At 36.2% G+C, this 13,214-nt stretch overlaps 2 protein-coding genes across 4 annotated transcripts; both read right to left on the reverse strand.

Moving 5' to 3' along the window:
- Positions 1-2,743: 2,743 nt before the first annotated feature.
- Positions 2,744-4,666, reverse strand: LOC110110105 (S-norcoclaurine synthase 1). Its single transcript, XM_028692256.1, has 5 exons — positions 4,554-4,666; positions 4,202-4,355; positions 3,575-3,822; positions 3,161-3,485; positions 2,744-2,989 (listed from the first exon to the last, which is right to left on the reverse strand). Exons 1-5 carry the CDS (start codon positions 4,658-4,660, stop codon positions 2,744-2,746), a joined length of 1,080 nt encoding a protein of 359 aa, XP_028548089.1. The 5' UTR covers positions 4,661-4,666.
- Positions 4,667-7,684: 3,018 nt separating this feature from the next.
- On the reverse strand, positions 7,685-11,904 carry LOC110110103 (S-norcoclaurine synthase 1-like). Of its 3 annotated transcripts, none has more exons than XM_028692262.1 (3): positions 11,568-11,904; positions 8,148-8,234; positions 7,685-8,073 (listed from the first exon to the last, which is right to left on the reverse strand). In XM_028692262.1, exons 1-3 carry the CDS (start codon positions 11,826-11,828, stop codon positions 7,828-7,830), a joined length of 594 nt encoding a protein of 197 aa, XP_028548095.1. In that variant the 5' UTR covers positions 11,829-11,904; the 3' UTR covers positions 7,685-7,827. The 3 variants fall into 3 exon arrangements, with proteins under 3 accessions (XP_028548095.1, XP_028548094.1, XP_028548096.1); XM_028692261.1 differs by having other exon boundaries at positions 7,685-8,082; XM_028692263.1 differs by lacking the exons at positions 7,685-8,073; positions 8,148-8,234 and adding an exon at positions 8,412-8,797.
- Positions 11,905-13,214: the final 1,310 nt, after the last annotated feature.

A 13,214-nucleotide genomic window follows, 5' to 3' on the forward strand; every position in this document is an offset into this window, starting at 1 on the left:
AAAATTCTAATATAAAATATGTTAGAATAATTTTTTAAAATTTAAAATTTATATCACAATTTAAGATATACTAAATAAAATTAATTTTAATATAAATTTAGTCTTTTGTAGTACTATATTATATTATTATGTAAATTTAGAATTTAGGATATAATCAATATCATATGTTTGGCAGTATTTTATTACAAAATTTTATGAGCCTCATTAAAGAAAAAAATTATTACTTGCAGTGTCTGGATGTTTCTGGAAGTCAATCAGAACGCGTCACATCATCCAATGCACAATGCATTAAATGATGTTGCACGTCCGAATGACCTCCGGAACAATTTGAACGCGTTCGGACACCGCACAAAATAATCACTCCCATAAAGACATTAGTGTCTTCATATTTAAGATTTAGAATTTTCTAATCACATCTATAAAATTGGGTTCTTTTAACACACATCAATACTATCCACTCATCCTACCTATACTCTTGAGTCCCTTATAATGTCAAATAATAATGGTTATTTTTATAAGAAATATTATTTTATTTATGTAAAACAAATCTAGTTATCATCAAAGATAAAAAATTAGAACTAATATTTCATCAAACATTAGGTTGATTGGCCATGAATTTCGATGCATATTTGAATTGAAAATTTCATCAATTAAACTCAGGGCCATCTAAACTCCGACTTGAGCTATTGTCGAACTGAATGTCTTACCAATGAACCATTGATTCCAAAGGTAATCCAAGCTTTTATTGAGTGCTTTGAATTTTAACTATAATTACAAGCATGTCACTCTCTAAAATTAATAATCCGGCATCCACTCTCACAATGAAAGGGGGCTTGGACATTGGCTTAAGATTCAAAAAATCAAAACTTCGCTTGAGCATCGACATTTAGCAACGTCCATACCTCCATTTTTTTATTGTCATCGTGGTAACACTACCTAGTTACTGTCATTGGAGAACTGCTTGGCCATCATCGTTGAACCACCGTTGTGTGATTGCCGCTGTAGGACCACCGCCCAATTAATACCATCAAATCACAATCACCCGACTATGGTTCTCTGACCAATGTTGACTGACTACAGTCCTCCAACCATAATCCACTATCTATTATTCTCCGACCACTGCTGCTTGACAATAGCCCTCCTAGCACCATCGCTTAACAATGGTTATCTGATCTCCTTCGCCTAACACCAATCCTCCTACCACCATCATCCAATAATAATCTTCTGGCCATCGTTGCTTAACCATGATCCTCAAGGCCACGATCACCTAACAACAACCATTAGCAAGCTTGATAAGGCTTATTTATTATTTTATATGAACTGCTCCTTTAAAGCTCAAGAAGTACAATATGGAATGATATGAGTTGAACACAAAATTTGAACCTCATCTGTTTTAGATGAACCAAACTTGAATACAAATAGAAAAATCGAAATCGAGCTCGAACAAGCTACTATTAAATGAGCTCAAATATGAGCAAGCACCTTCTTAGCTCAACTCAATTAATTTGTAGCCCTAACTGACACTCACCGACTTCGTCATTTACTATTATTAATAATATTAATGCATGCCATCAATTATTAAAGTGTTGATCATCATCGACATCAACTTTGATTCTTGATATCAAGATCAAGATTTAAGCTAGATTCCTTGATCTCTAATCTCCACTTTAAAATAGTACAATAAAATAAATATCAAACAATGTCTTAAAACAACTCACATACCATTTGACCCTTCTAACTTCCACCACAAAATGTGTTACACACATTATATTTTTATTATATTGCATCAGCTTAAGAAGAACGAATTGACACAAAGTGCAACAAGTGATTTGAAGTTTTAATTAATTATGATAATGTTTAAGAGCATTTAATTAATTATTTAAAGAAGTGATTTGAAGTTTTTTATCATTGATGGTTAAATCCAATATAAAACAAGCAGTACTTGGAAGTTAAAAAAAAAAAAAAATTAGCTTGAAGAATCCGTAGCCTACTGATTAAAAAAATCAATTACTGATGGCAGCAAACTCTGAAGGCAGTGGCAGATGACTTCCAAGCTTGTTTAGTCCAAAACAACTTCAATAACAATAGACATTCTTTTGAGCATTAAAAAGTAAGTTGAAATCTTATTTAGAAAATAAATGGCAGCTCAGAAATATTTCTCTTGCAATGAAAATTTAAGAATGAGACATTACAAATTTTAACAACTTTTATCTGATTTCGGCAATTTTAAACTACTGGAGTTTCTTTAATATTGATTGCTGAATTGTTTTAAATTGAGCAGTTTGTCTGTTTCTGATCATTAGCCTCACTGAAACTGTAAAATGTCTTGGTCTTTGATTAGTTACAACTATGTTTTTAAATGTCATTACTAGTTATGCAGGCAGAATCCCCCATGCAAAGTTCTGATAAAAGGGCTCAACACACAAGCTGAAATCATTTTCCATTGCCTATTCCTCTTTAATTAGTTTGCAAAGTTCCCTATCATTCAACAGATTCTACAGATGTTGCTGTATCTGTTAAATTTTATTATTTCGCCCAGATTCCAATATGTGGATTGCAGTGTTCATCAGATCTACAATCAGGTGTGGATCGTTCAGTATAATTAATTCATTCAAACTCATTAGTCCGTTGAATAGTACAATAAAACTCAAATAGAAATGAGTTATTTTGTATGATAAACACTCCTTATAAACTTGCAAGTTCCTTAATTAAATCATCTCTCTACGAGTTCTGTAAAGCTAAATCATTCATCCAATTTCATGAGATCCAAGATGCTCTTCGCTTCGAGTTTAGAGGAGAAGATCTGTTTTGTATATTCTTCAAATTCCAAGCTTTTATAATGCAACTTATCTCCTTTCACTATCTCCGGGATTGGTCCTACCACATCACCAAAGTTTAGTTCATGGAATCCAGCAACAGAGAGCCGTGCCTTTTCATTGTTCACAATAGCCCTGTGCTCAATACTCTTATATTTCCCGTTGCATAATATCTATAACAGCCAGAGAAATATTGATTCATATTCATGTACTGTTTTTAAGCAACATCTTTAAAGACTGTCATAGTCATGATAGCCACAGATAAACTTGCACTCTAGCTTGTTAGCAGAGAGCTCATTAACTTCAGTTTTTAGATTGATTTATCACCAATGAAAGATAATTACCTCAATGATATCGCCAATGTTGACGATAAAAGTTCCTGGTAGAACTTTAACTGGGAGCCATCCACCATTTCTTCTGATCTGTAGCCCCTGTAGTTCATTAACTTGTAGCAGTATTGTCAATCCTACAGAATCAGAGTGAGAAGAGAGGCCTAAGACCTTCTCAGGGGTTGGGCATGGAGGATAGTAATTGAATCTAAAAATTTGAATCCCTCCTTTGAACATATCGTAAAGCTTGTCAACTCCAAGTCCCAGATTTTTAGATATCATTTTTAGAATGCCATCGGCCACTCTCTTTACCTCATCCGCATACCTCTCTAGATTTTCCCTGAAAAATACTACTATTAATGAATAAGCATAAACGTATGCTTTATTATTAATGACGCATAAAAGGATGATTAGTTAGATAATTAGTACCTGAATGAAGGTGGATTAGTGGGCCAAAACCTGAATTGTTTGATGTTTGGAGGTAATGTTGCAACGGCAAGCATGTCTGCCCAGTCAAGCTTTTGTTCCTCCGATTGAACAAAAACTTGACCATAGCCTTCTATTTGCCCTGGTAATTGAGCAACTTTTTCTCTCTCTTCTAATGGAAGCTTAAAGAACTCTTCCACGACTTCTCTCAGTTTGCTTATGACATCTTCAGGTACACCATGGTTTACTAGCTGTAGTTAACATTACAAATTTCAGTAAAGTGGTTAAGAAATTATAGTTGATCAAGTTGCTTGCATCTTCTCAATAAGATTAAATTAAAATTAGTTGATTAGAAGTAATTAACAGAGAGAATTTTAGTATGAGGACTCTCTCACCTTAAAATTATTTCATTTCTATTGACCAAAAAAAAATTATTTTTAACAGCAAATATTTGATCCATAAAAATGATTACAATGATCCTAAATTATACTAAAAAAATTTCAAAATTCTTGGATCAATCCTCATACTCTAATAAAAAATTTTCAGAATGAAAGGAAAAAAAAATATTTTCTGTAAAATTAAGGCTTGTTACATACGTGGTATAAAAAAAGAAGAAGAAAAAGAATAAACCTGGAAGAATCCCCAGCCTTCACAGGCCGAGTGGAGCTTTGCAGCTTCCTCCTCGGAGTACTCGGAATCGAATAACTTGCCGAAATCGATGGCCGGAATGCTTTCACCGGAGATTTCGTCGTCGCCTGCCAATATGTCTTCCTTCCTCTCCGGCCTGACATATCGTGGTATAAAAAAAGAAGAAGAAAAAGAATAAACCTGGAAGAATCCCCAGCCTTCACAGGCCGAGTGGAGCTTTGCAGCTTCCTCCTCGGAGTACTCGGAATCGAATAACTTGCCGAAATCGATGGCCGGAATGCTTTCAACAGAGATTTCGTCGTCGCCTGCCAATATGTCTTCCTTCCTCTCCGGCCTGACATATCTATCCGGAATCTCCAAGCTCAGCTTTTCAGCGAGAGCCTGCACATTAGCCACCTTCAAAGACCCTCCAAATCTCCCAATTCCCATTTTTTCTTCCATCTCTCATTCTCCAAAAATTGTAGGTTGGTTATCATAAGCAATATATAGCTGGTTTTATATACAGCGAAGAAAGATTTTTCTAAGGTAAGAAAAATCTTCTCTAAAGTCAAGCCTACAATTTTTGGCTTCGAATGCATTATTAAATAACGACTTTATTTGATGCATTATTTCATTTCGTACTCCCAAAGTCTTAACAAACTGCTATATGCTCTTATCACAATAATTATAGCTGATACATCATCATGAAATAATCTTGATCGGGCACGAATCTCGAGGCAAAAACCAACCCGAGAACTTCAAAAATTAAATTCAGGAGCATCTGAACTCTGATTTCAGCAAGCTTATAGTCAAACTGAGCGTCTCGGAAATACGAATCCAACGACACTAAATTCAACCCAATCCAAGCCCAAATGGGTCCTAATCAAGGACCCGAAGCGTTGTTGGAAGGTTCAAACCACAATTTGAGTTACCAAGGTTCAAACCACAATTATTTTACCAAACGGTCTCCGATTTTAACGAGCTTATACTCAAATCGAGCGACTCGACGAGACGAATCCAACAAGTCCAAGATCGCCAAATTCCGACATCACTAAGGCCTTCAAATGTCCAACGAACGGTGCACGATCGAAGGGTTCAACATCAACCGTCCATTCGACCACTCCCTATTCGCCCCTGATCTCACACCTATTTACAAGCCGTGCAACTCCAGAAAAACCATTCTTCCACCGTCATTGACGACTACCCCCCGCTCGAGCTTCCGCTCAAATGGCGTGACCCCCCTCCGCTTCAATACCGGATCCCTGTTCCCAAACCTCTTCCGCTGCTGCCTGACCTGACCAACGCCGAACCGACTCCGTCGATCCAGATCCGAAGCCACAAGTCTTCAACAAAGCTTCCCGCAACCCCAGTCGCAGATCAGCTTCACGCAGCCCCGTCAGCCGCCGATTTGGAGTTACCGGCAGCAGCCGACCAGGCCCCCGCCGACCCGACTACAGCCATTACCAGGTCGCGAGAGACATCTCCGGCGCCCACAAACCTGTTTTCACCTTCAGTTCTGCCGGCATCATCCGACGATGCGAACTTGGAAGACAGATGTGCTCCTCAAACTCCGGTCCAACCCGTCAATGTCCAATGAACGGTGCACGATCGAAGGGTTCAACATCAACCGTCCATTCGACCACTCCCTATTCGCCCCTGATCTCACACCTATTTACAAGCCGTGCAACTCCAGAAAAACTATAAATAGAACCCTCATTCTTCACAAGAGGACTCAAGTGAGAAGAGAGAAAAGAAGAAGAGAAAGGGGAAAGGGAGAATCATCTCCTCCTCGACCACCGCCGGAGCTCTTCCCGCCGCCTGAATATGCAGGAACTCTGTCGGATTTTCGGGAAACGTCGGGATTTTGCAGAACTTTGTAACTTTGTTAGAAACTGATTGTAAACTGATCGTCTTGACTTGTGAGACGAATCGGTCTTTGTACTTTAAACAAACACTAGTAGAATTATTTCAACTGGACGTGGCCCCGTGGTTTTTTCCCTCTTCCGGGTTTTCCACGTTCTTAATTCTGGTGTTCATTCTTTTTTCTGTTTGTGTGCTGAATATTCGTACAACGCTCAGACGCGAATTTACAAACTCTACCGTCGCGTATATTTCAGCCCGCAACAATAGCATTATTGTTCATTTATTTTTGCCCTTTTAAGTCTACTTAAATTGACAGACTTCAGCATTTTCTTTTCAAATTACTTTTAGATTGTTCTATTTGATTCAATCTCAAAAGTTTTAAACATGCTGTACATCTGATATACACTAGAAAATAGAGCTAATTCATTACTAATTTTAGACTTTTTTGTCTCTAAAGGTGGTAGTTTAAATCGCTGGCGTAAATCGCCTACGACGACAATCTGAAAACCTCCGCAACAGTATGCTGCGAAAAAAAAAAAATGTTTTAGTTCTGTGAATCACTTCAATCTGAACCCATAAGTGAAATCAAATCTTTAGTTTTGAAGTTTGCTTTTTTAAAAGGTCTTTGTTTCATCTTAGTCTGGTGGTATATTTTGAATTTGAGCAGGAGCTTGCTATTAAAATTTTTTAGTGTTGATGTAACAACTTGGAAACTTCAGTAATATATAGATGATCGAATAATTATCAGCTTACCAAAGACCATGAAAAGAGAATCAGCAGGCTGCCATTAAAATTTGATTATATAGAGCTAATTTAGGCCTCATTTGGTTTTTCCTTACTTTTTTTTTTCGTTCTTAAATGAAGGTATCACAACGGAGAAGCAGAATTTTTTTCTTCTCAGATCGGCGAAAACACGGAGGTGTAGCAAAAGGTATTTTAAAAAAGTCACGTAAACAAACAGTAAAATCATAATTTTTTTCACCGATTGAAGTTGAAAATGGAGAAATTATGGCTTGCAGTAAAAAAAAAAAAAAAAAAAAAAATAATCGTCTTCTCTGATCGTCTTCTCAAGAATATGGCTTGGATTCTTGTATGCAAAAAATGATGATTAGAAAGTTCATTGGAGCTTTCAAATTGAAAAAAATTGGAACTTTGAAAGTAAACTACGAGGTACAAGACTAGATTGGTGGCTGAGTTCTACACTTTAGAAGAAATATGACGATTGCAATGATATTTTCTTTCTTGTGATCAAGCGTACATCAATACAAATATGGATGAATCTAATGACTTTTTTCATTTATGAATTGCAACACCTGGATGTAAAAGTAGCATTCTTCCATGGTGAGTGAGAAGAAATAATGTTCATGGCTCAAACAGAGAGTTTCATTGTTCCAAATAAGATAGATTTGTCATTGGTAGAAATTTACGTATGATTTACAATATGTTATTTGATTATTGTCTGTGGAGATCCTATCAAATCAAAATCTCATCTATATTCAGTTTTAGTATTATCATTAGCAGAAGTATAGTATATCGCTTCAACTGAAGCAAATTTGGTTCTTCTAAGACTTTGGAGATCTAGGCTTTGCATAAAAAATCATACTTAATTAGGTAATAAAATCATTAAGATCCAAATAAAGATAAATGTGATTAAATATGATATGTTTATTTTGCATAGATTTATTACCATTTATAGTATAATAAACACCCTCAAAGAGGCAACAAGTTCCTTTCTGAAATCATATCTCCATAAGTTAGAAGGAAAATCATTTGTCCAATTTCATGTGATCTATTATAGTCTTCCCTTCCAGTTTACTAGCTAAGACCTGCTTGAAATACTCTTCAAATTGCAAGCTCTTATAAAGCAACTCATCTCCTTTCACTATCTCCGCGATTGGTCCCACTAAATCACCAATATTCAGTGAATGAAATCCAGCAACAGACAGTCGCTCCTTCTCATTGTTCACGACTGCCCTGTGCACAATGCTCTTATATTTCCCGTTGCATAGTATCTGAAACAACTAGAGAAGTACTGATAAGAAATATTCACATCAGACTTGATTAGCCACCAGTAAAAGATAATTACCTCAATGATGTCGCCAATGTTGACAATAAAAGCTCCAGGTATAACTTGAACTGGGAGCCATTTACCTTTTCTTCTAATCTGTAGCCCCTGCAGATCATTTACTTGTAGTAATATTGTCAATCCCACAGGATCAGAGTGAGGACAAAGGCCAAAGACTCTCTCAGGACTTGGGCATGGAGGATAGTAATTGAATCTAAAATATTGAATACCTCCCTTGAATATATCATAAAGCTTCTCAAATTCAAGTCCCAAACTTTTTGATATCATTTTTAAGAGGCCATCAGCCACTTTCTTTATCTCAATTGCATATGCATCAACAGTTTCTCTGAAAAATATGAACAAAAATAAAGAAGCATAGATACTAATGATGTGAATGAGGGGGATTAACTAAATAATTAGAACCTAAAAAAAGGTGGATTAGTGGGCCAAAACCTCATTTGTTTGTAGTTTGGAGGAAATGTTACAATGGCAAGCCTATCTCCCCAGTCAAGCTTTTGTTCCTTTGATTGATCAAAAATTTGGCCATAGCCTTCTGTTTGGCCCGGTAATAGAGCAATTTTCTCTTTCTCTTCTAATGGAAGTTTAAAGAACTCTTCAGTGTCTTGTCTTAGTTTGCTTATTAAATCTTCAGGTATACCATGATTTACTAGCTGTAGTTAATATTAAGTATTTTAGTAAAGTGGTTAAGAAATTAAAAATGATGAAGCTATTGATTTCGATTGAGAGAAGATTATAGGTGCAGTAGTCTTGATGGTGTCGAAGGATATGATCTTTGAATGATATTCTAACACACCATACCTTCGTAGACTACGACCCAAATGTGAGTTGTTAAGATGTGTTGCATCATGTGTCCATCGATAGCGTTCGAGGGAAGATGGTATAGACCATGGCAGCATTGATCTAAGTTATCTATTTATTGTGAGTAACTTCGACAAAGGATCATGCTTTAGGTTCCTCGAGGCAAACCACGATCTATAAGTGCTGAGGAGGTTACCAAGGCATCCCTTTATGACCCACCCAATTGACTTGCAAAAATATGTGTTAGATAGTGATGGTGTTGACACATGGATGTAGACCATGTGTAGAGCTCTGATGATTCCTTAATGTGCATTGAGTTTTCGGGGTTACAAATTGGACTAATGACAAGGAAGCCATGTTAACAATTTGGTAGACAAACACATCAATGCAATCATCCACATTAGAAGAGAAAAAAGTTCAAGGACTTGCAACTACCTCCCAAACTAATATTAACCTAAGGAGTGGAGACTAAGATCTAGGTGTCCTAATCAAGCTAGCTCATAAGCCAAGCCTTTCAAGCTCGAACTTGAGTTCCTTTATTATATAAGCTATAATTTGAGCTCTAGCTTAATCTCGATACCTAATAAGCTCAGCTTGTGAACTCATTAATGAGTGAAGATTGAGCAAGCCTGCCTCACTTATACCCCTAGCAAGCATCAGACAATGACCAATGAGCAATATCACAAGTCAAATGACTTCGGGCAGCTTGCTTATACTCTATTTGGAGGGGAGATTAGGCAACCCGAAAGAAGGGCATCAAATGTCAACCATTGCCCAATGTCCTAATGTGAATGTTATAAGTTGAGCAATCTTGTGATATGAGTGGAGATTGTGACAAGAAAATTGATATTAAACATTGGTCATTAACAATGTTGATGTGGTAAGGCAAGCATCGATGTCAAGTGACGATAAGCATGATTGTTAGACTATCACTGCAGGAAAAATGACATTTTTCTGTGCCGCCGAAAAATGACTAAAATTCATTAGTAATTAGTAATTCCGACGGAAATACTAATACACTGGAAAAAAAATTCACCGGAAACATTTCAGATGGATTTCCTAGGGACAAACCCGCCGAAATTTGCTGCCAAAAAGTTAATTTTTTTTTTAATTTTTTGCTCGAGTAAGCCCGCAGCTCACCCGTCTGCCCGCAAACCAGCTACCACTATTGACACTATCGCACACATGCCCACTTACTAGCTACCTCTGGCGACCGTTCAACAAGCCTTTGCTAATATTATTTTTAATACTCATTAAATATTAATTTTAATTAATATATGGTGAAGAATGATGTCTGACATCAGCATTTGTTGACAAAGGGTGTTGATGATATTGATAGTCGATTGCCATTGCCTAGTAGTAATTGGCAAATTTTTGAATTTTTTTACAAATCTTTGATTTCCTTTACCAAAAATTATCCACTTAATAAGTGGAAAAAATTCTTCTTTATATACCTAGATGATGGAAATTATGTTCATTTTTATAAGAATATGAAACACTCCATCAAATAATCTTTACAAATCCCATGTTATTAGAGGTGTTAACATAAAATTGATCCACCCAAACTATTTGACTTGAATCCAATTCATTTATATAAAGGTAAGAATGCTTGACCCAAATTTGACTCAGCACAAACCCAATTAACCGTTTAAAAAATGATTCATACAACTTTTTTTGTGTCAACACAAATATGACTAGTTGAGGCAAAAGGAGGGTTGTGGCTAGCCATATTTTAAACCAAAAAACTAAACATATTAATTTGGTGTTGATTTTGGGTTTTCAAGTCAATCTAAACGTAATTAAAATATTAAATGAGTTTGCATTTTAGATAAAAACCCATATTGTTTATTGACATTAGACATTTTAGATTAGTGATACTTCTCTAGTGAAATTGAGTTCATGAGTTGAGCCCGAACTGCCTTAAAAATGAACTCAATACATGAACATCATTAGATCAATCAGTCGAGCTCAAAATAGCTTTGACCTGAATTTAACTCGACTCAACCCTAGCTTGTTACTTTATATACAATACAACATTCATAATTTTTTCGTATAAAATTATACATGAAAAACTAAGCTAAAAGTAACTTAAAGTCTTATAATTAATTATCACTATTTATTTTAAAAATGTTACCTTAAGAATTTATTTTTTAAAGTTGCATTAATAATATTTATACTAATTCCATATTTATTTTTTGGCTCATATATATCTTCCAAGCTTCACCCAGATTTCACCCGCAGGCGTATGGAGACCAACAAGAACGCGCCACTTCACTTTTTTGCTCGGTACCAGTGCTCAGTATCTGGTTGATCTCTGGATCATCCGGCGCAAGTACAGAATAATTTCTCCCTCCATTGGCAATTGCTTGAAAGCTTTAGTTTTTTTTTATTTTTAACAATACAAATCTAATAATAATTAGATACGATTTTTAGTAATTACCTGAAAATAATCAAACAGATATCTTATAATAATAATAATAATAATAATTAATTCTTCGATCAACCCTCACATAATATACAAAATATTCAAAATGAAGGGGAAGTCAAAAATCTGTTATTTAAAAAACTTGTTACCTGCTATAAAAAAAATAACTAAAAAAAGAAGAAGAAGAGAAGATAGACCTGGAAGAAGCCCCAGCCTTGGCAGGCCGAGTGGAGCTTTGCAGCTTCCTCCTCAGAGCACTTGGAATCAAACAACCTGCCAAAATCAATGACTGGAAAGCTTTCGCCGGAGTCTTCTTTGCCGCCGGCGACTATATCTTCCTTCCTCTCCGGCCTGACATATATATCTGGAATTTCTGGCCCCAAATTTGCAGCGAGAGCCTGCACACTGTCTACCTTGAAGGACCCTCCAAATCTCCCAAATCCGAATTTTTCCTCCATCAAGCTCTGCCTTTCTCTCCCGGTACTTCTCTTCAAAGTGTCGATTCAAATGAGCTACAGCCGGTTCTATCTACACAGTGGAATTTAAACTAAATTGTGCTTTATTGCTTAAAACGTTTTTAAAATTTAATGCACGTTCTTAATCGTGACGAGGTCGCGTGGCTGAAAAGGCACCACACATTTTTCTTCTCATCATTTAAAAAATGTTGGTATGATTTTGATTGAAATCTTAAAATTATCGCAGCAAGATAGGGACCCTCTCTGTCTTTCCAGATTATTTTTTAATTTTTTTTCGAATTACATTATCTAAAAGTTTTAAATAATATTATTCATTTTAATCTGTAATTATTCAGTCAGAATACAATTTTCATCAGAAAATATTTTTTTTTTCTTACAATTCTAATCACATGGATAAAAAAACTAAAATAAAATCATTTTTAATTTTCCTCATTATGCCAATCTTCAAGTTTGGAGCCGGGTTTGAGTAGTAGACTTATCGAGCTCGGCTCGTCAGTTAGAAATTTGGTTTGAACTCGAGCTTGTCTCGTACTATTGTAGGTCAACTCGTCGAGCGGCTCGATTTGAAGTTCGAACTCCGATTTCTTGTATTTTTGTTTTTGGGCAAAACATTCCTAATTGAGTCTAATTAATTAATTGAATTGATGGAGTCAATCATTTGATTGAATCCCAAGTCTAATTAATCATTGGTTGAGCCAAATTAATCCAATTATAACAAACTCCTCAAAGTGATTATTTCACTCAAACGAATTTCATTTTTTTTAAATCCAATGGATTAATTCAATCAAATTGAGTCAATTTGTCCAAATTAAACCTCTTACTTAGAATGTCCCTAAGTGGCCCATAAATAGTTGTGATATATCACCAAAAAAATATCTTGATCGGGCACGAATCTCGAAGCAAAATCAAGTTGGAAAGTTCAAAAATCATTTCTCATAGCAGGGGGAGGACAGGGAAGGAGGAGGCCCAAACAAGAAGAGAAGAGATGGAAGTAAGGAAGAGACTCCTCCTCAACCACCATCGGATTTTCATGTAGCAGCCTATTGTCGTTGGAGTTCTGTCTGAATTTCATCTAATGCCAGAGTTCTACAAGCTTGCGATTGACGTCAGACTTCTACCCGATGCTGGACCTCCGCTCATCGTTGTATTTCTACCCGACGGCGAACTTCCGCCCGTCACCAGACCTTCATCGGACTTCTATCTAACGCCAGACTTCTGTCCATCAACAGACTTCTAGCTAACGTCGTACTTACACCCGTCATTGGATTCCAATCCTACACCGGACTTCCGCTCGTCATTAAATTCCTACCTAATGATGTACTTCTGCTCATCATCATATTCCTGCCGGAAGTTGGACTTACGCCCGTC

The sequence above is a fragment of the Dendrobium catenatum genome, unplaced genomic scaffold (assembly GCF_001605985.2).
Source record: "Dendrobium catenatum unplaced genomic scaffold, ASM160598v2 original_scaffold_155404, whole genome shotgun sequence".
Taxonomy (NCBI): domain Eukaryota; kingdom Viridiplantae; phylum Streptophyta; class Magnoliopsida; order Asparagales; family Orchidaceae; genus Dendrobium; species Dendrobium catenatum.

What these genes read in the sequence shown, in the direction of transcription:
- LOC110110105 (XM_028692256.1), bottom strand. Translation starts at nt 4,660, where the DNA reads ATGGAAGAAAAAATGGGAATTGGGAGATTTGGAGGGTCTTTGAAGGTG. An exon ending in ATTCCGGATAGATATGTCAG is followed by an intron (nt 4,356 to 4,553) that starts GCCGGAGAGGAA and finishes ACGATATGTCAG; the next exon opens with GCCGGAGAGGAAGGAAGACA. An exon ending in ACATTGGCGATATCATTGAG is followed by an intron (nt 2,990 to 3,160) that starts GTAATTATCTTT and finishes TGGCTGTTATAG; the next exon opens with ATATTATGCAACGGGAAATA.
- LOC110110103 (XM_028692261.1), bottom strand. Translation starts at nt 11,828, where the DNA reads ATGGAGGAAAAATTCGGATTTGGGAGATTTGGAGGGTCCTTCAAGGTA. An exon ending in AAGGCTGGGGCTTCTTCCAG is followed by an intron (nt 8,235 to 11,567) that starts GTCTATCTTCTC and finishes AATGATCTGCAG; the next exon opens with GGGCTACAGATTAGAAGAAA. An exon ending in ACATTGGCGACATCATTGAG is followed by an intron (nt 8,083 to 8,147) that starts GTAATTATCTTT and finishes GTACTTCTCTAG; the next exon opens with TTGTTTCAGATACTATGCAA.